The 21,110-nt window shown below is 45.4% G+C and overlaps 1 protein-coding gene across 1 annotated transcript in view; it reads right to left on the bottom strand.

Moving 5' to 3' along the window:
* Nucleotides 1-11,918: 11,918 nt before the first annotated feature.
* RNPEPL1 (arginyl aminopeptidase like 1) overlaps nt 11,919-21,110 on the bottom strand; it is a 29,230-nt gene continuing 20,038 nt past the window's right edge. Inside the window, exons 6-11 of the mRNA XM_065410296.1 lie at nt 19,670-19,783; nt 18,500-18,612; nt 17,056-17,164; nt 15,875-16,102; nt 15,529-15,671; nt 11,919-14,730 (exon numbers count right to left, since the gene is read on the bottom strand). Of these exons, the coding sequence (XP_065266368.1) occupies nt 14,458-14,730; nt 15,529-15,671; nt 15,875-16,102; nt 17,056-17,164; nt 18,500-18,612; nt 19,670-19,783 (980 nt within the window). The 3' untranslated portion in view covers nt 11,919-14,457. The remainder of the gene's footprint in view (nt 14,731-15,528; nt 15,672-15,874; nt 16,103-17,055; nt 17,165-18,499; nt 18,613-19,669; nt 19,784-21,110) is intronic.

The raw sequence follows: 21,110 nt of genomic DNA, 5'->3' as shown, positions 1-21,110 counted from the left end.
CAGTCCCCTCCAAAATGCCTCCCATCCTCACCAACCAAAAATGCTCACGCTGAAGTAATTAGCAACCTCTTCCTGGCCAAATCTAAGGGACTCTTCTCTATGCACCGTCTCTTCCATCTCTCCTCTTTATCACTGTCGACCTGCCCCTTCTCCCTCACACCTTTCCCCTCTCTGTGCTTCTGACGCTATCTAGATCCCTTCCTTTCCCACCAACCACTCCTTCTGCGTCTCCCCTTTGGTGACTTCTCATCCTCCTCGCTCCTGGCATTCATCAGGATCCAGCCTCAGACCCTTCCTTTTTCCTCCCGCTAAACTAATTTCCCAAGCAATTTCATGATACATGAATGACTCTCAAATCTAACTCTACCCCGGGCCTGTCACCTCAGCTGTAACCTCCTCCTCTCTGGAGAACCACTATTGCCGCGTTCTGTGACCCATCTGTGCAGTTTGAGAGTTGGTCCCTCTGTGACACTCTACACCCCATAGTCACCATGGTGATGTAATTATGATATGTTTTGAACAAACTATGCCTTGTGTGGTATCATTTTAAAAGTCTTAATTGGCTGACCATTAATATCCTGTGAAGTTGTATGTGCTATCACTGTATATGAAGTTTTGCTACGTTTGTGCCACTGAAACATGGTGTGAGGTTGGAAACACCCACAAGCAGCCTTTCAGGTACAACAATAAAAAGGCCAAACAACTTTGATGGCTCACTGAGGCGAATACAAACACTGACAAGGGTTACCCCAGGAACTATGCACAATGGAAACCTCTCAGAGATTGCGCATACCCAAGGGAGACTGTTTGACTCATGTCACAGCAAAAGACCTTTCCAGCAAGTTGGAAGAAGATATAAAAGGGGGAAGTGGCCTCATGACTTGGCCTCACTCCCCCTACATCAGAGCACCTGGAAACACCTTAGGAACAAAGACTGACCTGGGAAGGGGGGCCCCAGGTGGGAAAAAAGGAAGCCTGCCTGTGTATGGAAGCTGGGTGGACTGTTTGTACTATCTAACAGGGTGAGACACTGCTCGATTCAAATCCTATCCAACTTAGAGAACGTAGATTGCGATTTTATTTCATCGGTAATCTGCTTTGATCTGTCCGCTGTTACTTATAATCCCCTAAAATCTCTCTTTCTGTGGTTAATAAATCTATTTTATATTTACCTAAAACCAGCCTGGTTTAAGTGAAGTGCTTGGGGGAAAATCTCAGCTCAGTCAACGGCTTGTGCCTGTTCCTCTCCACATTGCGGGAGAGGCGGACTGGGTAATAAATTTATACTGGGCAGGCTTTTGACCAGGGCAAGACGGTACAGCTCTGGGGTCCTAGGCTGTGGAGCTGGGGAGAAGCCTTCATGTAACTGCAGCTGGGTGTGTCCCTGCCTGTGTAAAGGTTTGTGTGCATGCAGGACTGGGGGGGCTCTGCAGCTTGTCACAGCAGCACAGGGTGAGAGGGAGCCCAGGCTGGTGAGACCGAGGGCTCAGTGGTTCCCCAGTTCCAGGTTGCACCCTGGGGGGGTCCTGTCACACCCTCCTCTTCACGTCAGTCAGGAAAGCTGGCAAACAATAAGAAAGCAGCTTACTCGGATCCCTCAGCAGGAGCAATGCAACCCTCCCTCTGCTTCTGGCCAGGCTAATCCCAGTTTCCCATGGAAGCAGGGAAACGGAGGTTGCTCCATCATCAGCTCCTGGTGTCTTTCCTGCAGCGCCTGATTGTGCCTGGTTAGTGAAATCTCTTTTCAAGCCAATGCCTTGCTGTAGGTCTAACTCAGGGGTGAGCAAACTTTTTGGCTCGAGGGCCACATCTGGGTGGGGAAATTGCTTGCAGGGCCATGAATGTAGGGCTGGGGCAGGGGGTTGGGAGGGGGTGCAGTGTGCAGGAAGGGCCTCAGGGCAAGGGGCTGGGGCAGAGAAGGGGTGCAGGGTATACGAGGGGGCTCAAGGAAGGGGGAGGGGGTGCACAGTGCAGGAAGAGTCTCAGGGCAGGGGGTTGGGGTGCAGGAGGGGTGTAGGGTGTGGCAGGGGCTCAGGGCAGGGAGTTGGGGTGCAGGATGCAGGAGGGGTTCGGGGTGTGGGCTCCAGGTAGCAGCGGCATGCACCAGGGCCAGGGCAGGCTCCCTGTCTGCCTGCCCCAGCCCCGCGCCGCTCCGGGAAGTGGCCGGCACCACGTCCCTGCAGCCCCCGGGGGAGGGGGTACAGAGGGCTCCGCATGCTGCCTTTGCCTGTGGGTACCTCCCCCAAGCTCCCATTGTCTGGTAACGGGGAACCGTTCCCAGCCAATGGGAGCTGTGGGGGAGGTACCCACAGGCAAGGCTCCATGCGCTGCCCCCCCCCCCCCCCCCCCCGCCGGGGCCTCAGGGACGTGGTGCCAGCTGCTTCTGGAGCAGCACGGGGCCTGCAGCAGTACGGGGGTGGCAATCCCGCGGGCTGGATCAAAAGCCCTGAGGAGCCGGATCCAGCCCACAGGCTGTAGTTTGCCCACCCCTGATCTAGCCAAACATCCCAGACTTTCACTTGACTGAATGCATTCCAGTAGCAATTGCTCCCTTTTTAACCTAGTAATATGTGCACTTGAAAAGACAAGGGCCCCCTCTTCTGGCCAGTACATGAACTACGGGGACTGGAAATGCAAGAATGCCCCATTGCAACATATTGACAGGCTCCAGCAGACGAAGGACAGCCCAGGGCCAGAGTGAATTTCTTTTCCGCTGCAGGAAGCAGGAGTCTGAGGGCCATCAAATAATCCTGAAAATGTCACCTTGAACGTCCTGTCTCAAGAGTGAACGTGCTTGCATGAGCAGGTTTGGGGGTTGGGGTTGTTGTTGGTGTTTTTCATTTGAGGCAGATATGAAGTAAAGTGGTAACTGAGAAGAAGTAGGAAAGATCCTGAGCAGCAGCAGTTGCCTTGGAAAAGATACTTGAGTACAAGAAATAAATATTTGAGGTTAAGGACTGTGACTGAGTGTTAGGCAAGAACCCAGCAGCTCCAATCAAACAATGCAGAATGGAGCTAGTTAAACAGAGCTTTGCTTAATTTGTGGATGGAGGGGAGCTGGAAGGCTAATTAAACCATTAGTCTGAGGCTAGAAATAGGCACAGGAAGGAAGGGGGGGGAAACAGACAGAGGGGGAGGAGAGAGATTGCCCTTCCCTGCTTGTTGCAGGAGTTGCGGGCTCCCTAAGACTGTTGGAGCAGAGCTGTATATAGTGTGAAGGAGGTGGATATCCACATTGCAAATAAATTACACAAAGTGTTTGACCAGCGCAAGACACTCTGAGCAGTTTGTCAACCAGAGCACAGGGTGGGATGAGAGAAGCCCTCAAATCTGACCGCTGATTTGGCTAACTGCAACCAGTGAATTGCAGGTACCCTTTGGATTAATGAGCTTGTGTTGCCGGACGTCTCTGTCCCAGAGTCCTTCAAAGTCCCAATAAAGACACTTAACATATGCTAATAATCCTGGAAAACATTTATGACTCTTGAAAATGATTCAGTTCTAAATCTGGCTCATCCATCACTTGCAATGGGACTGTAAGGTTCTAGAGAGAGGATCACCCCCAGCTAGTATTTCAGGCTCAGCTTGGGAAGTTGGAAGTGGAATCTCCAAATCAGTGAGGCAAAGACGAAAAGGTTCATGCTGGTCCCAGACTCCCCTGAAAAATACATCATCCGAGAACACAAAGCTGAATGGTTCACGCATCTGTAAAGATAGAACAACATACACTGATGTGTGTGCACTCTCCACGCACAGGATTTATTGAATAAAGCGCTCAGTGTTCAAGCCTGCTGCCTTCAGACGCCCGTCTATTCGGAGGCTGTTGTAACTCAGTGCACCGCAGCTGGCGAGCGCTTTCCCTCCAGCTGTGTCTACCGTATTCTTCCTCTGATGCTGTGCTACAATAACACTCCCTCCTTGGGCTGTACCACCATTACAGACTTCACCAACGCCGCAGGTGCCTCACAGTAAACGGAGGAAATGTTTGGTTGGTTTTTTTTTAAATGATAATAAAGAATTCATAGATAAGCTAAACTAGTAACCTTGTGAAAAGGAAAATGGAAGAAAAATATTTCCCTTGGGGAAACAAACAGCAAAAAGCTGCAGCGAGAACAACTCAACTGGAGAGAACAGTTCAAGCTGTTACTGACCATTACTCCTCAGCATCAACTAGAGGAGGTACACGTCACTTGTGAGTGCTGTGGCTTAACAGACCAGAATGTTAGATATGGAGCACTGCAAACACAGTAATGTGTTGGCAGAAGGAGCCCAAGAGTCGGTATCAGAGATCAAGAATAACAGGTAAGTAATAGATAGAAAGGTTTACTCTTGTTTTAGTCCCAAATGTAGGCCTGCACAGAGCTAAGAGAAAATGGCAAGGGTAATTGTATCTATGGAAAAGGGAATAAAGGCTTCTTTCTCCACAAACTTTCCATCTGCGTCCAGGAAACTGGGCTGAAGAAAGAAGGGTTCGGGTTCTCCCAGTGTTGCTGATCAAAGGTCACAGAATTCATATTCAAGATCACCACAGTACCTTAAAAAGCAGAAGGGAAGATCTATCTGAAATCAGCACTTAGTATAGAGTCAGAGCTCTCCCACTAAGGAAGAGCTAGGATGAAGAATTAACCCTTTCGTATGGTCCGTCTCGGAAATACTACGCTGTCCAGCAGGAATAGAATATGACATGAGAAATATCTGTTCTCAATCTTAGTATTGCTGCTGCAAGGTATCAGGCTTTTGACTGGGAATTCATATTTGAAGTCTGTATGGGTATGCGGCAAGCCATACTGTAGGGTAGACCACATCTCAACAGAGTATCTCATGGACCAACTCTCCTCCCATTAGTAGTCACTTGACCACCCATAGTAACTAAAGTGATTCCTTACACAGAAGTGGAATACTAGAAACAATGCAGATTAGCTATCTTCATACAGTTAGCAGCTGGAAACGAGGACAGCCAGCAATACACAATGAGCTGTCTCTCCACTGACCAGCAGCAGCTGCTCCACAGACCGGTGTCTGCAAACCTCTGAGCTAACAGGATAATTGAATTAGAAGCATCAGTCTCTGTAGCAGTAGAACTTTTCATAATGTGCATTAAAAGGCTCAAATTACTGAGGGCCAAGTTAAAAACAATTTTTGGTGCCAAACACGGTTATGAGATTCAAACAGGTTTTGACAGGAAATTTTCTGAGGTTGAATATTTTTTAGAAGTGATATTAAAAGGTACGAAGGATCTGCAGAGAATCGTCTGTCTATCTGAACTGCTGTGGAGGCAGAAATAACACAAGTGAGCTCTTCGTTGGGCAAAACCTACCTGGCACCAGCATCTCATGGGACTGACCTGCCTCCAGAATTCCAAGTTCAGACTGAAGAGCTTCATTCTTGGATCTATGAACCTGCCTGGGAATTTCATTATGTGAGTGGGAGGGAACATCACCGAATTTCAGATTTTTTCTAGCTGCTCTCACGCGGTCTTGAAACAAGAATGAAAGATTTTTAAAAAGCTAAACTCTACCCACTACTTACTTTAGGAATTAGGTAACCATGAAACTGGACATCCCCATGGACCCCTGTTGGTGTGATGTTGGCAGGGAGAATTATAGTGTAAAACAACCCGGGAAATCCCATGCTAACTGCCACTTTTGCACTAACCTAACTGCCAAATGTTAAATGGCCCAGCCTTCAGCTCAGATGAGAAATACATTTTAAATTCAGTCTCTCAAGCAATTAATAATTGGCCCAGAGATGCATGTTTGTCCTACATTGGTATTAGACAGATTACTCCTGGTTTATCTTTCCTGTTCCTCCTCCTTTTATGTAGCCAAAATTTCAGCACAAACAGCATTTCATGCATAGACGTCTATTGGCAAAAGATAACACACAGAGAATAACTGGGACATGCTCTTCCTCCTTCCAGAAAAATTCTACACTGAGATTGACAGCAACATTGGCCATTCTTTCCCACCCTGCCTGGAGGTCCTTCATATTACTTGCCTTGCACTTCATGATGTTTCAGCAGAAAGAGCAGTGCCCAACGCAGAATGGTTTCAGGGCCAGCAAAAAAAAAAAAAAAACCAACACACCATCTATGAAAACATAAACCAGGTTCTCTTCAAAGAACGTGCTGTCAGCTCCATCCTGCATTGGTTGATAGAGAATATGCCAGTCACATGCATCTGTGCAAAAGGTTTGGAAAGATCAAAGCCATGGGCAATGGGGACTACTCTGTGGAAGCTACTAACTTCAATACACCAGAGCTTGGAACCTCCCACATCAAGAATCGCTGAGAGAGCTGCAAGTTACTAGGGAGAGCAGAAATGGTTAGATAGCCCTCAGCCCTCTCCCTGCTCACCCATAAAAGTCCAACTAAACTACATGAAGGAAGAGGGGGTCAGACTTGCACCCAGAAGTCAACTAATGGCTTTCCTACAAATAATAAATAATTATAATACCACCACCACTCTTATATAGCACTTTTCATCAGTATATCTAATGAAAGTGCTTTACAAAGGAGGGTCAGTATCATTAGCCTCATTTTACACATGGGGAAACTGAGGCACAGAAAGGGGACGTGTCTCCACTCCCCTTGAATCTCTTAAATATTTCCTTTTTATTTATTTTTTTTAGTTCTCAATAAGATTTCCCAATCCAGATAAGGCTGTTAGTCCACCAAGCCCAGTATCCTGCCTCTGGCAGTTTCCAATAGCCGATGCTTCATAAAAGGGCAAAAAAATTCCAGATAGAGTTGGAAGAAGAATATCTTTCAAGATGATCGGCTGACCCCATGGAGCATGAAACCCAATGGTCACCATTTAACTGGCAAAATATTGGGCACAAATTATCCCTCTTAATTTTAAATCCTCCCACAGCACACTCAATCTTGTCCTTAATTTTCTCCCCAGAAAAGTTACAGGTGGCAGGTCCAGCACAGCTAGCCTTGTCAATGTCGTCAGCTGTTCCAGTCCTGGCAGTCTCTAGGGTGAAAGCTCTCCTATTTACCAGCGTGAGATGATCTATTTCATTCAGCAGTCCATGAAATCGATCGGCTCCTCTAGGTCATCGCTCTCCAAGTGGCAGCTGATCTGTTCCCTCACAAACTGCTTGATCGCCTCCCAGTTACAGGAAATCCTCTGATGTTGCCCTGGGCCGATTTCCATGAGGAATGGGAAGGCATTGTACAGCTTCAAAAAAATCCAGAGAAGTTTAAAAGCTATTATTGGCAGAATTACAGTGGTATCTTATTGCAATAGGAACTGACACCAAGTAGGCAGCTGCATAACAGATATTTATTGGGTAAAAGCGTAACCTAACATTATCGACCCCCAAAAAGTTTATTTGGCATGACATTCCCTCACTACTCACACTAATTCCTGAATGGCAATTTGATACTCACAGACGTCTACCAGCTGGGCGATCTCCCATAGCACTCCAGTGCAGGGCTAGAGTATTCCACACCACGGCCAGGCTGTGCACCACTTTGGAAGCTCTGCTTTCAGACAATTGCAAAGCTGATGCATAACCTGCACCGGCCTAAATGCAAGATCATCTCAGTCACAAATGGTACCAAGGCTAACCCCCAATACTTCAGAAAAGAGTCATAGTGTCTCATGATGGAAGTGCAGACCAACTGAATAGGAGTCTCACTATTTCTAGCAGTGACATAAGACAAAGCAAGAAGAGGCTGGTGCTCAGATGTGGAGTGCAACTAATACTGTCAAATGCACATTCACATGCAATGTAATGACAAAACAATAACACTATGTACATCGTGTAGGATGCAGCTGTAATGGACTCTAAAATGAAGGGTAGTTCAGTCGTATTATTTGAAAGCACCAGGACCTCAACAAGGAAGCTGTTCTGCAAAGACAAAGGCTTGAATTAAAATGTAACAACTCTTTGGCAAACCTTGGGATTCTACCACACCAGCTGCTCTACACACCATGATGCAAAAACTAAAATCACAATTCATGAAAACCTTGTGTGACCAGGGGAATCAATTACCACAAACTGGAAAGAAATCTGGGTTGTTAAAGAAATTGTCTGGATATTTGAAACTGTAGAACAACAAGGGAGACTTTACCGTGGAGGAGAATAAACCCAATACAGAATCCTGTCGCATCTCCTGCCCAGTAGTGTAGCTAGCGGGGTGCAGGGGAAGCAGCCGCTTCCCCTCAGCACATTTTCCAAAAGCGGCGCCTGCTGGGCCGGCGCTGGGGGCAGCACGGCCGGAGGAGCTATGGGGGGGGCGTGGCAGGCGTGGCAGGAGGAGCGAGGGGGCCGGCTCCTCGGCCATCGCGCCCCACGCTCAGCGCGGCCCCAACATCGCTGCAGGCGCAGCCACCTCCTGCGGTGGCTCAGGGCTCGGCGGCCAAGCGCTCCCTGCCCCGAGCCGGAGCCGGGATCTGCCCGTGGCGCGGGGCCGGGATCGGCCGGGGACAAGCGGCGGCGCAGGACGGAAAGTGAGCGGCGGGGGTCCGGTGCCTTGCACTGGGGGGTCCGGGCGAGGGGCTCCCCGGGGCCGGGCCCGCAGGGCAGGAGCGCAGGCCGCGCTGTCTGGACAGGGGGCCCTGGCGTGGCGCAGGAGCCTGGAGCCCGGGGGGCGGCGCAGCCTGGCAGGGAACACCTGCAGAGCGGGCTAGGCAGGAGAGACTCTCCCGGGACCGCGGGGGGACGGGGGTATCCGCCCCCCCGGGAACCCAGCAGGAGTCCTGAGCCGGGCCCCAGGGTTAATCTGGGGGGGAAACCGGAGGAGCCAAGGGGGGGCGTGGCCAGAGGAGGAACCAAGGGGTGACGCCTTTTTTATGTTTGCTCCCCCTACACTTAGACCCTGGCTACGCCACTGCTCCTGCCTGTACCCAGAGCCTCCCATCCACTTCTGTAGACTCTTCCAGCAGGGCTAGAAACCACTGGTCAAAGCAATTTCCAAAGACAATGGCACAGATCACATTTGAGGTAGCTTTATTTATCATTAAATGGAGATGGACAAGCTGTGGTGACAAAAAAAAAAAAAAAAAAAGCATGGATCTCCTTATTTATAATGATCAATATATTTCCTTCCCCAACAACCTGTAAAGAATCACAAAAGCAGTAAATCCAGAAATAAAGGTGCCAACCCATCCATACCTCACCTTTATTAAACCATATAAAATATGAACCCCTGCAGAGTGACCCTTGCCGTGGGACAAGAGACAATAGTGCCAGGTACCTTCCCAGTGCTTGTAGATTACACACATACCCTTTAACCTTATTCTGATTCAGTGTTTTAAAAAATGCCAAGGCAACATTATTGTGTCATCAGAAGTCGGTAAACTTCAGAGCCAAGCTCTCACCAGGTGGGATGGCCCTTTAAGGGAATGCAATCTTGTCATAAACATACAGCTAAGGGTAGCATAAAATCCCTCCTTTACCTGTAAGGGGTTAATCAGTTCTATTAACCTAGTTGGCACCTGACCAGAAGGACCAATGGGAAAAGAAGATACTTTCAAATCGGGGGGGGGGGGGGGAGGGGAGGAGGTTTTGTTTGTCCTTCATTTGTGTGTTCCCTCTTAAGACAGAGAGAGAGACCAAGCAGGTAATCCAGCTCCTACTGAAATGATACATCTAAAATTACAAAAATTGTAAGTAATTGCAAGGAAATGCGTTAGATTATCTTTTGTTTTAGCTTGTGAATTTTCCCTATGCTAAGAGGGAGGTTTAGTCCTGTTTTGTAACTTTGAAATTGAGCCTAGAGGGGGATCCTCTGTGTTTTAAATCTTTTCATTACCCTGTAAAATTACCTTCCATCCTGATTTTACAGAGGTGCTTCTTTTACTTTTTTTCTTTATAATAAAGTTCTTCTTTAAAAACCTGATTGGTTTTTAGTGTCCTAAAAACCCAAGGGTCTGCTCACCTTGTTAACCTATTTGGTTGGTATATTATTCTCAAGCCTCCCCAGGAAAGGGGGTGAAGAGGTTTGGGGGATATTTTTGGGGAGGTAGGGCTCCAAGTGGCCCCTCCATGAATGTTTGTTTAAATCACTTGGTGGTGGCAGCAATACCGTCCAAGGACAAGGAAAGGAATTAGTGCCTTGGGGAAGTTTTTAACCTAAGCTGGTGGAATATAAGTTTAGGGGGTCTTTCATGCAGGTCCCCACATCTGTACTCCAGCGTTCAGAGTGGGAAGGGAACCCTGACAGATCTTAACTCTCACCTCTGACTAATTCGCTCCCTCCCACGTGATGGGTCTGTGGCCAAGGATAAAGTGATAGCCATCAGATCACCAGGCCCTCAAATCCAAGCCCAACAAGAAGCTTGGTTAGGGAGAGACACCCCTGCTGGAAGCAGACAGTCTCCTGCAGGAGACTCTAGATTGGAACAATGAAGCAGTAACTGCAGTCACCCTATCAGGTGTATCAGGCTTTACTCTAGCAAGTTGGAAAATGTATTTAGGGGCCCAGTTACTGTTCTGACAACTCAAACAACAGGATATATTTAATCTGAGTAACAATAATAAAACTAGCTTTTGGAGATGGTTCAGAATATACAATCAACCAGCACTCTTGAGACTGTTACTGGAATACTGCATCTAGTTCTGGTGCCCACACTTCTAAAAGGATGTTGAAAAACTGGGGAAGGGTCCACAAAAGAACTACAAGAATGTTTTGCAATGCAGAAAACATGCCATACAGTGAGCAACTTAAGATGCTCAATCTATTTAGTTTATTCATGAGAAGGTTAAGAGGTGACTTGATCACAATCTACAAATATCTGCATGGGGAAGAGATTTCTGATGATAGATGGCTCTTTCATTTGGCAGAAAAAGGCACAGTGCAAATCCAGGGGCTGAAAGTTAAAGGTAGACAAATTCAGTCTAGAAATCAGGCACAATTTCTTTTTTTTAGCAATGAGGGTAATTAACAGTTGGAACAACTTATCTAGGAACATAATGGATTCTCCTGATTTAAAGACTTTAGAAAGACATACACTCCACCATTTAAAAGATACACTATAGTTCAAACAGAAGTTATGGGCGTAATGAACCTAACCCCGCGATTTCTTCTATGAACTGTGTTATGCAGGAGGTCAGACTAGATGATCATAATGGTTTCTTCTGGCCTTAAAATACATGAACAGAGACATGTAAAACAAGTATCACTATATTTATAAAGGATTTAAAATGTCAGAGCAGGAGGCAGCCTGAAGGATTTTCTTACTTTGTATGTTTACCTTCCACAAATGTGTTTCCATTTTTTTTAATCCCTTTGCAATAAACAGAAATGCACCCCAGAAAAACACTTCTATGAATATTCAAGGCAGCCACCAGACCCTATAATAAGGCTAACCATGGCCTAGACCATCGAGACCATAACCATTGGAATTATTTGGCATGCCAGAGATAGGATAGGACCCTCATAGACCACCACTAGTCTCCCTACTGCTAGGTCTACACAAGGATTGTGTGAGTATGCCTATGACATGACGCTGGACATAAAATTAATATTGCATTACTGTTACACTCTTGTTTGATCAGAACTTGTGTGTGTTTACTAACCTTGTTAATAAAACTATTGAAAGCTTAGAACATTTTTCTTAAGTGTGACTGTTGTAACCACGCATTTCGGGGTTTCCAGTTTAATCGTAATTCTAATAACTCTGGACCTGGCCTAGGAACTGAAACCTGTCAAACCTCAGAGTGTTAATTTGTCAATTGGGGATTATTAAATTATTAATACACAATAAATCAGGCAACAATTTCAATCTACTGTAATATAATAGATAACATTTACCTTACACTGTGGACTTTTCCCTTTCTCCGAGGCTCATGCCATGTTTTTGCCAGACAGCTCTGATGTAGCTTCTAAAATCCAGGTGTGCGGAACATCTTTTCAGCAAATAACAAAACAAAGTCAACACACCCTGCTTGCTCTTCCATCTGTTTATAATATGCCACCAATTTTTATTAAAAATTGCACAGCATTCGGATGGGCGCAAAGGACAAAAATAGTCACCCTACATTAAGATTTGAAAAATTCTTGTTTAGTCTATTTCCCACAGATTACTTCTGCACTTCCGACACAATTGTGTGCCTTTCTCTCACACACCCTACTCCCCACTCCTCTTTCCAACCATGATCCTTTGTCTTGTTTCCTCTCAAGTTAACAGTACAAAGCTCGTCGATATCTGGCAGGGACACAGTAAGGCAGAAAGGTTAGACACGTCACAAAACTTAGTTTAATTTGATATTTAATCATAAGGCATCAATGTAAATTAAAAAATTTCCACCAGGGTCATATACATTCTCCCGCAAAATAAAATGCTGTAAAACCAAGGTCTGGTGCTGCAAATGAGGCTAGTGGTCACTGGTTTTAGCCAGGCTGTCACTGCCGGCAGTGGTGTCCAGGATACTCAGTTCCAACAATGGCAATAAAGGAAGTGGAAAGGTCAATTTGCATAAATCATCATAACAAGGTAACAATGAACAAAAGGAAAGAGAATTGTACGGAAAACCCCACTGAACAAAAAAGGTTAATCCCGTTAAAAGAGCAAAGAGCACAGCTTGGAGATGTCAAGCTCCCAAATGCTGACGGTACATTTTGGAAACGACTGTAGTACTCTGCAGGCCTGAGTTCATTATTGCTTTATCCCAGTTTGGCCCAGGCTAAGGCGAATGTGAAATCCAACTTCATTTAAGGCCAGAAAAATAGATCAATAACAGCACCTAAATCCCCATCAGTACATGGGTGTAAACTGATTTCATTTGGTGTAATATCTCCCAAGTTCCCTTCCTTGCCAATGCTATGTACATCTTCACAGCAACGCTAAAACGTCTGTCAGAACAAATGATGTTACATGGAAATCACTTTTTAAATGGGGAGGTCACTAGAGCAGGCATGTCTAACAGGCACTTAGTAACAGCCCCTCTCAGAAAACGCAGACAGGCTTATTTTAAAAACACCCTTTCGTCCGAAAAAGGCAGCTTCCAGCTCAGTTCTCCTTTAGCTGAGACTACTCTGAAGCGTTCACCGTTTACTCAAGCTAGTTTACTTGCTACAATGCTACATCAGTTCCAAGAGAGCTGCAGGACGCCCACGGAGAGGCACTTGGAGACTGCCCACACTTCAGTACAGAAAAGGTTCTTTAGAATCTGCACTGTATTGCCTGTGTTGTGTCATTTATTGGGGCTGCACTAGCGATTCCCAAAGGATTCCCCATGTGTTTATTTCTGATGAGCAACCACAACAATGCTTTGCCCACGGGGAACAGACAGTGGAGATTCTCTCTCTCTTTTTGCTAGGAACAGTCAGGTGTGCCTGGCCAGCGATCCTGGGGAACCACTCTGGGTAGCTGCCTTGGCACTGCACTGCCTTTAGGAGTCACGGAGCAGACTTGAGTAAACTGGGGTTTAGGCTCCAGCGTTTTGCATCCAGAGAAAGGTTGCTTCCCTCATCCCTCTAACAGACTATTATTCAGACCAAGGGAGGGGAAAAAAAATAGAAAATAGAGTTTTAGCATGGTCACCATCTCCATGGTTGTCTTGCAGGTCCAGTGCACGCAGGTGATTTTTTAAAATTAAATAAAGGTCCCATTTATTATTCCCAAAGGAAAGTAAGTAGGAAGAACACACAGGCCATTTGAAGGATGCAGATGCTCTACATGCCAGGAAACTAGTGAGGGATGAAGCTGGGCTTATCAAAGGAGTTTAAGGGATTTAGGTTTCCAACTTCCATTGAAATTCAATGGCATTTGGGCACTGAACTCCATTAGGCCCCTTTGAAAATCCCAATCTGTTTGCTCGTCATTCCCAATCAGTGCAAAGGGAACACAGAGGGTAGGGTTGAGTTAATGGGGAGGATTTTAAATCCTCCATGAGGTTTCTATGCTCTCCATATTTATCCATCTGCTGTTTTAAACTAGATTCTCAATTATATAAGCATTAGTTCTCCACCTTCCAAATCCCACATTTCTGTCACAGAAAGGAGCACAAGCAGAAAACATGTTCGCCACCACTTCAAATTCTTAAAAGTCTATTCTTTACAGAGCTCTGGCCCAAATCCCCATTATCCTGCTTCTTGACCCTCCTGGCAACACACACACACACACATACACACAGAGAGCAAGTACTGTGTGTCACCTCCGATTACTCAACACCAACAAACCCATCCATAAGAGCCCTGAAGAAGAGAACTATCCACTTGCAGAGGGGAAACAACTCCATGAAGTCCCTGTCCGTGATGCAATGAATCAAAATATCCATCCCACAGTAGTTCCTCCTCGCATCTGAAAAAGATCCCTGAAACCTGGCCGTGTCACTGGGTTGGGCACTTGAAGGCACATTTGCTTTGTGTCCGGGGACTTTAAAAAAATCCAGTTACAAAAGACTGCAGCTGTAGGGCTGAGGAAAAGGAGGCAACACCTTGTATTTCTCCTCTGTTCCTGTCCCGCTCTTGAAGCGTCGTGCCTGGCATGAGATGGTGATCTAAGCAGACACGTTAACATCCCTGAGTGAAATGGCACTGTTAGCGGCCTCTGAGGGTTTGTCCTCAAGCACCATAGTTGGTGTGTCTGTGGCAACTGCTGTAGTGTCTGTGGTGGGAAGAGGATTCAAGCCCTGTGTCAAAATCTGCTGAATGGTTTTCCGCAAGTTGGGGTGCAGCTGGTTCTGGGTCTGGTAGAAAACTTCTAAGGCAAAGGACTTCAGGGTGCCAGTACAGATGTCCTCATACAGCGGAATTGTGTACATTCGAGACATCTACAATAAAAATAAAACTGGATAACACATAATACATATAAAGGTTAAGAGACTCAGCTATGCAACGAATACACCAGACAGTTCTCCATGACCTAAGATCATAGGCAGTTACTATATTTCTTCAAACTCTCTCTTTGGTGAGACTTTTATGAAATTACTTTAAATCGGGTGAACCTGAAGCCAGATTGGTATCAGTAAGACAACAAGCTTTTCTTTGAATGTCTGTCTAAGAATATTTAATTCCACTACTCATGCACAACAAATAGCTCAACCAGCAGGCGAAGGGGAAAAGACACAGTGATGAAACCCAACAGCTTTTCACTTCTGCTCAATCAAGCAACTAATGAATGGCGTCTGATAGGCCTCAACCTAGTCCATGGATATTTATCCACTGGACAACAAAACTATCACACAGATTGGTATGGGTTGCAGTCTCTGCTCTAGAGAGCCCAGACCTGGAAAAGCAGGACAAGACTGAGGTGGGCAGAGCTAGGTTGGGGGTGGGGAGCCAGACTAGAATAGTACAGACTATGCACAGGCAAGTCAAATTATGTCCTAGCCAATCCTTCATCACAGAAGGAAGGCGCCAAACAGAAATATGGTCAGGACAACGTTGTGTTCTCTAACTTGCCGCCATCCCCACCCACTAGCAGGTGAACCAAGCTCAGCCCCTTCGCAACACACCTGATCTATACTTGGCCAGGAAGCAGAAGTTCCAAGGTTCTTTCACGTCGCATGTCTCATGCACATGTCTCATGCACTGAGAGGTGCAGTGCTGTTTAATCCAGCAGTTAGTACCTGGTATTCCAAGAAGTGTCGGACTTTGTAAAAATCTGGGTAATAGTCATTTCGGACTACGATCTGCAACCAGCGGATACGGATCTCTGCATTCATGGTGTCCAGCTGAGAGGAGTAACATTCTGAAAGCTTTTTTATCACCTCTGAAGAGAACACATACACAAAGAGAGAGAGTTTGTTACTAGGAGATATTTTGGCAAGTTTAAAAGAAATTAGACAAAAGTGGATGAAAAACATTAACCTAGGGTGAGGGGCTGTGTGTTAAGAGAGCAAAGTTAGCAATAACATTATTTCCTTCACTGTTTGTACCAGGAACACTTGCCTACTGCTTTGCTCCAGTACTCACCAGGAGGCAACGGTGACCCATCCAGCAATCTGTCCAAAAAAAGCACAGTTTGGAACGGTCTCCATTTAGTGATGTCAACACTGCTAGCAGCAGCAACGGCATCAAGAGGCTCAGTGGTCCAGAGTTTGAAGAGTGTCTCCACTGGTCTGATCAGACTGGATCCCTGAGATAAGTCTGGCTCAGCTAATGGAGGTCCTGTAGCATTGAGCCAACGTTCAAACTCCAGTCCTGGAATGAGGAGCACCGAAAGGGTCAAGCAGGAGTCTCTGCAGCTGACTTGACTGTCTCAAGGCCCAGGACTGCTTCTAGCATAGTTAAAAAAAGTTCTAACAAGAGCAATTGGATCAACTTCTAATGGTAGCAATACAGCAGGGAGCAAGATCCTAATAGTGACCCTACCAGTCTTAGCTATTTTCTCTGCACTATATAGCATTTATCGGGTTAGGCTGTTGCTGGCTCCCTTCCAACCATAACACATCTCTGTTTAATACTAACCCTGATGCTATCTAGTGCTTAGTCACTGTGATGATGGTAACTCAAAATACCCAAGATGATAATGTTGAGATAGACAGAAAGGAAGATGAGGCATCTTGGATCCAACTCTCTCAGACTCCCCTTCATGCACGTCAAATTCTCGGCAATTTTAAGACCTCAGTTCTGACAGAGACTCAAGTAGAGACTAAAACGCAGGTAAGAATTGGGGGAGAGCTCCAGCTCTGTAGAAAGGGGGACAAGTGACTGCCCCACTAGTGGGAATGTAAATGATTTCAGATTTATTCCCACTATCAAAAGAAAGACCAAAATAACCTCCTTTAATGCACAGAGCCCTGCAAACCCATTTGTAGAATCAATGGCAGGATACAGAAAAGCATTTATACATGAACTTCAGGGAAGTATACAGGCTGCTGCTTCATAGTGAGAGAAATGTGTAACTAAATTCCACTATTTTAATTATAGAAAACGTTTCTTTTCTATCCTCTTTCTCTAGCTTCGATGACTGACATTACAAGCAGAGTGATAACGGCATGAATCACGTTTATAACGGTTTGAATGCCAAAGATGAATCAGTAAAGAAGTTTCATTTTCTTCAGATCCAGCATTTCCCTATACACCCTCTAATCCCAGCCTAGGCTGTTCCTTTCAAACTGTCTTTGCTTAAACAAAGAAACTCTCTTTCCCACCTGCTTTGTTGTCAACACTTTGCTCTTTCAGTTCTGGAAAAAAATTCAGGAAGGAATCCAAAAGATCTTGGGCTACAACGCTGGTGAACTTGTATTTCTCAATGTATGCCTGAAACAGAGTGAAAGAGTGAATTATGGTTAGGAAGACAGTGAGAGTTGGTGGGAGAATCATGGAGCCTGATGTGAAAATACAGAGATGGGAGAGTGAGAACAGCTATTGGAAAGGGGTTCTGGTATAAAAGGAAGGTGAAGAGGAGGGGAGATCTGTATAAGAAGCTAGGTAAGGGAAGCACCATTGTATGCAGAAAAATGGTGCAGTCACAGAAAGGTTCCCAGTTCAGTACAAACTGCCCTAAGCAAGAGCTCTGCCACACTGAAGTATCAATGGCAGGAGGGGAAGGTTTCAGCACATTCACACTTGTGAAAATTAGAACACAACTGACCACCAAGCTATTCACCAACCGGGTATGGATTACAGGAGACGTACAGACGTCTCTGTACATACTTGATGTATTAAGGAGAGAAAGAAGATGAGCCAGAAGATATTGAGAGAAAGAGAGCATAGTGAGGTGACAGCAATGTGAAAGTCAAGGAGAGAAAAGTCAAGAGAAGAGCAAATGAGCTTGGTCGTCAGTTTTTAAACACAATTCAGCAGAGACAATGTATACAGCATTTGCCATAGTGCTGCTGGATACCAAGGCTTCCCCACCTATAATAAAAAGTTCTCTATCCAGGGAGTCCTGATCGTTGGGTTTGCTAGCCACGCATGCAAAAACCACAACAAACTAGGGACTCTCATTAGTAAACTGAAGGTCATCTCAGTGATAACTACACTATTCCATGCAGTGTTTTCCACCGAAGCCCCAAACGAGTTACAAAGATACACTGATTGTCAGAGCACTATTAATTTAGTCATTGGCAATCTCATGACACCCTTTCAGCTTGCAGCTGGAGATGGATGGGAGCCTGTCCACGTTCAGTTAGGAGATAACCCAGGAGATACTTCTCTCTTGTGGTGTCTGTCAGAATTAGAGTGATGGCAGTATCGTTCTTCTGCTGTCTCAGACCTAATTGCCTCCCAGTCTCTCCTCACTTAGGCCATGTCTACACTACCACTTATGTTGGCAAAACGTACGTCGCCCAGGGATATGAAAAAAACACCTCCCTGAGTGACATAAGTGTTGACGGCATAAATAGTAGTGTGCACAGCACGTAAGTGGTAGTGAGAAGGTAGTTTTACTAGGTCAACAGTAGAGCTCTCTCCCGTCAGCACAGAACGGCTACACGAGCGATTTTACAGCGGCGCGGCTGCATCGGTATGGCTCTGCCACTGTAAGTTCGCTAGTACAGACATGGCCTTAGCTGCAGTGACAAAACCGGACACAACAGCAGTTAGAAACACAGGTGGAAATGTGCGCAGGACGCGGTATGTATTCACACTAACTCTGAGGAAGGAGTCGAAGTGTTTGGGGTCTCCGCAAAGCTGGGACAGGTAGTAAACAAAGCAGTAGCCTTTCTCGTAGGTGAACAGGTTCATCAGATTACTCGGATTCACCCCTGAAAGGAAAAGATAAACAACAGCATCTTAGGGCACTGTATAGCCTGGGATATTCTCTAAACTAAGCATAAAATCCCTATGATTTGAGCCATTTCAAATTCCAGACCAGTCTCTAAGGCCTCTCTTTGGAGAGGGATCTTTTTCTCAGTTCCATATTCTTCAATGCAAACCTTCGGAACCTCTCAGCATACACAAAGTCCTTGTCAGTGACTCTTGAGGTGCCAACGCTTGGCACCTTCAGTATTTTTCAACCTGTACTAAATTCTTATATGCATTTTATTTTGCTCTATGTAGACTGTAAGACTACTTCGTGGCTCTGTGTCCCTTTACACAGTCAAAAAATTTATATACCAAGTACAAAGACAGAAAACCAGCACCAGAAAAAAACCCACATCCGGGAGTAGAAATAAATTTAGTTGAGGGTGTAACAACAGATCAGCCTCTAATACTGCAGAGCTGTATCAACAGGAAAGCAAACCATGCATTTTAATGTGTGCATATATCCCTGTGTGTGCACACGAGTATATACAAATATGTAATTATGATATATGTGCACACCAGGGCATCTAATAGAGCAGACTTTCACCTAGGTTGCAAAACAAATCGTTTTCATTATAACCACTTATTCTCACATGTTCAAATTTTCAAAAGTATTCAGCTTTCAGGGCAAAAATTTTCAGGGCAGAAAGACGTTTTGTCTTTGCCCAATGATGTTTATTTAAGAAACTGGGGGGGGGGGGGGGGGGAAATCCAGTCAAACATCTGAGTTTAGCAAAGGTTAAAAAAAATACCCTTTCCAAAAATATATATATATTTTTTTAATTTATTGTTAAGACAGGGCTAGAATGAAAAATGCCAGGGGACCAGCTGCTCACCAAAGGCAAGTTCCTTCATTTATTTAAATTGATCGTCAAATTAAACTGACTGAAAATATAGGCCAAGATTTAAAAAAAACTGGGTGTCTACACTTAGACTCCTGAGTACATATTTAGGAATTTAAATATATGGGCTGTTTCTCGCAACAGCAACTCCCAGCAGTTCCAGGATCAGCCGTACCTGGCTCCAGTTTAACCTGAAGCTTGCTAACAGGGTTGTCCTCCCCAAGGAGCTTCATCTGTCTGTGGAGGGCATCAAGACGGAATGCAGTCTCCAGGCATGTGAAGGCAGCACCTGCCCCACGAGAGAGAGAGATTATACACACTATCCAGTTCCAGGCAGACAACTGCCTCACTGGTACACGTAAAAGATACAGGTTACTGGAAAGTGAAAGACAAATGTCACAACAGGAGAAAATCAAATGAAAGTACTTTACAGGGAAACCCACCATAGAAATCCCTTGCAATTAGTGAAAAATATTTGCAATGAAAGTCTGAACTTGAAACATTGTATTTCCGAATTCTGGCTACATATCAGTCTGAAACAAAAAGGAACTCGTGGAATTAATCAACACAAAAACAACAATAGGTTTCCCACTGCAGGCTCTTCTCCGATTAGATTTTACAAGCTAAGCAGATTGGTACCTGGGCAATCTTTGAATGGGAAACTTCCAAGGAACACCCAGGTGATACAGGAAGTGATATTGGGAATAGAGTAGTGGCACTTTTCTTACCGTTCAGTATTTCATCAGTACCTCAGCCTGTTTGGGACACTGCTGAAGGATATGCCATCTCACGGAGGAGATATAGAGAGACGTTCTGACAAAGTGTGGCTATTAAAGGGTCTATAGCTCTTTCTGAAGCAGTAAGGGCTTTACCTGTAGTCTCCTAGCCAAATTCTGATTCAAGTTGTATCTCCTTCTCTCTCTCCTGTAGCTGAAATTAGGTAAAATTATTCTACATTTCCTGTCCCTAATTTCTGTGCAGAATTGCCCTGTGCTGTTAAGGCACTGCTGCTTTCACCCTACAGCTGGCTGCAGTTTTTTGGTGACTGACATGATCTCACCTATACCTTCACAGACATAGGGCGGTGTTGGAGAGAGGGCCTAAAAGCTAACTTTTGAGTAAGAAAATGACTTAAGTCCAGGCCCGCTACAGGATCTTTCTCTGAAAGGTTTCAAATTCCACTTGCAGGGTCAGCTACACAGGAGCAACATCAGAGCCTTTCAGTGTCTGGAAAGGGCTATGTAAAGAAGGGAGGCAGGAATTAAATGTATCAGGTCCTAGGGAACTCTGGGGGGGAGGAAGAACCAATACAGGAAGGATGAGGGGGCTCCACATTAACCAAACTGGAATCAACTGCTAGCACAGAAAATTTACAAGATTTGGGGCCATTTTTTCAACTAGGAGCAGGGAAAGACCCAATTGGTGCAGAGGAGCACTCAGATTGGGCAAAGACCTAGGGATGTCAGTAATACAAAGGTATCAATCTAGTAAAAAGACAGTTCATAAATTACTGCAACTGCTAGTTCTAAAGGCGAGAGGAACAAGACTGAACCCAGCAAGGATCTTCCTCTACCCCAGAGAGAGAGAGATGGGAAGGGTAACATGTATTGGAAAGA

Source organism: Emys orbicularis, chromosome 9, assembly GCF_028017835.1.
Source record: "Emys orbicularis isolate rEmyOrb1 chromosome 9, rEmyOrb1.hap1, whole genome shotgun sequence".
Taxonomy (NCBI): Eukaryota; Metazoa; Chordata; order Testudines; family Emydidae; genus Emys; species Emys orbicularis.
Note: the sequence above shows the minus strand (reverse complement) of the source record. Positions and strands in the feature narration are given on the sequence as shown.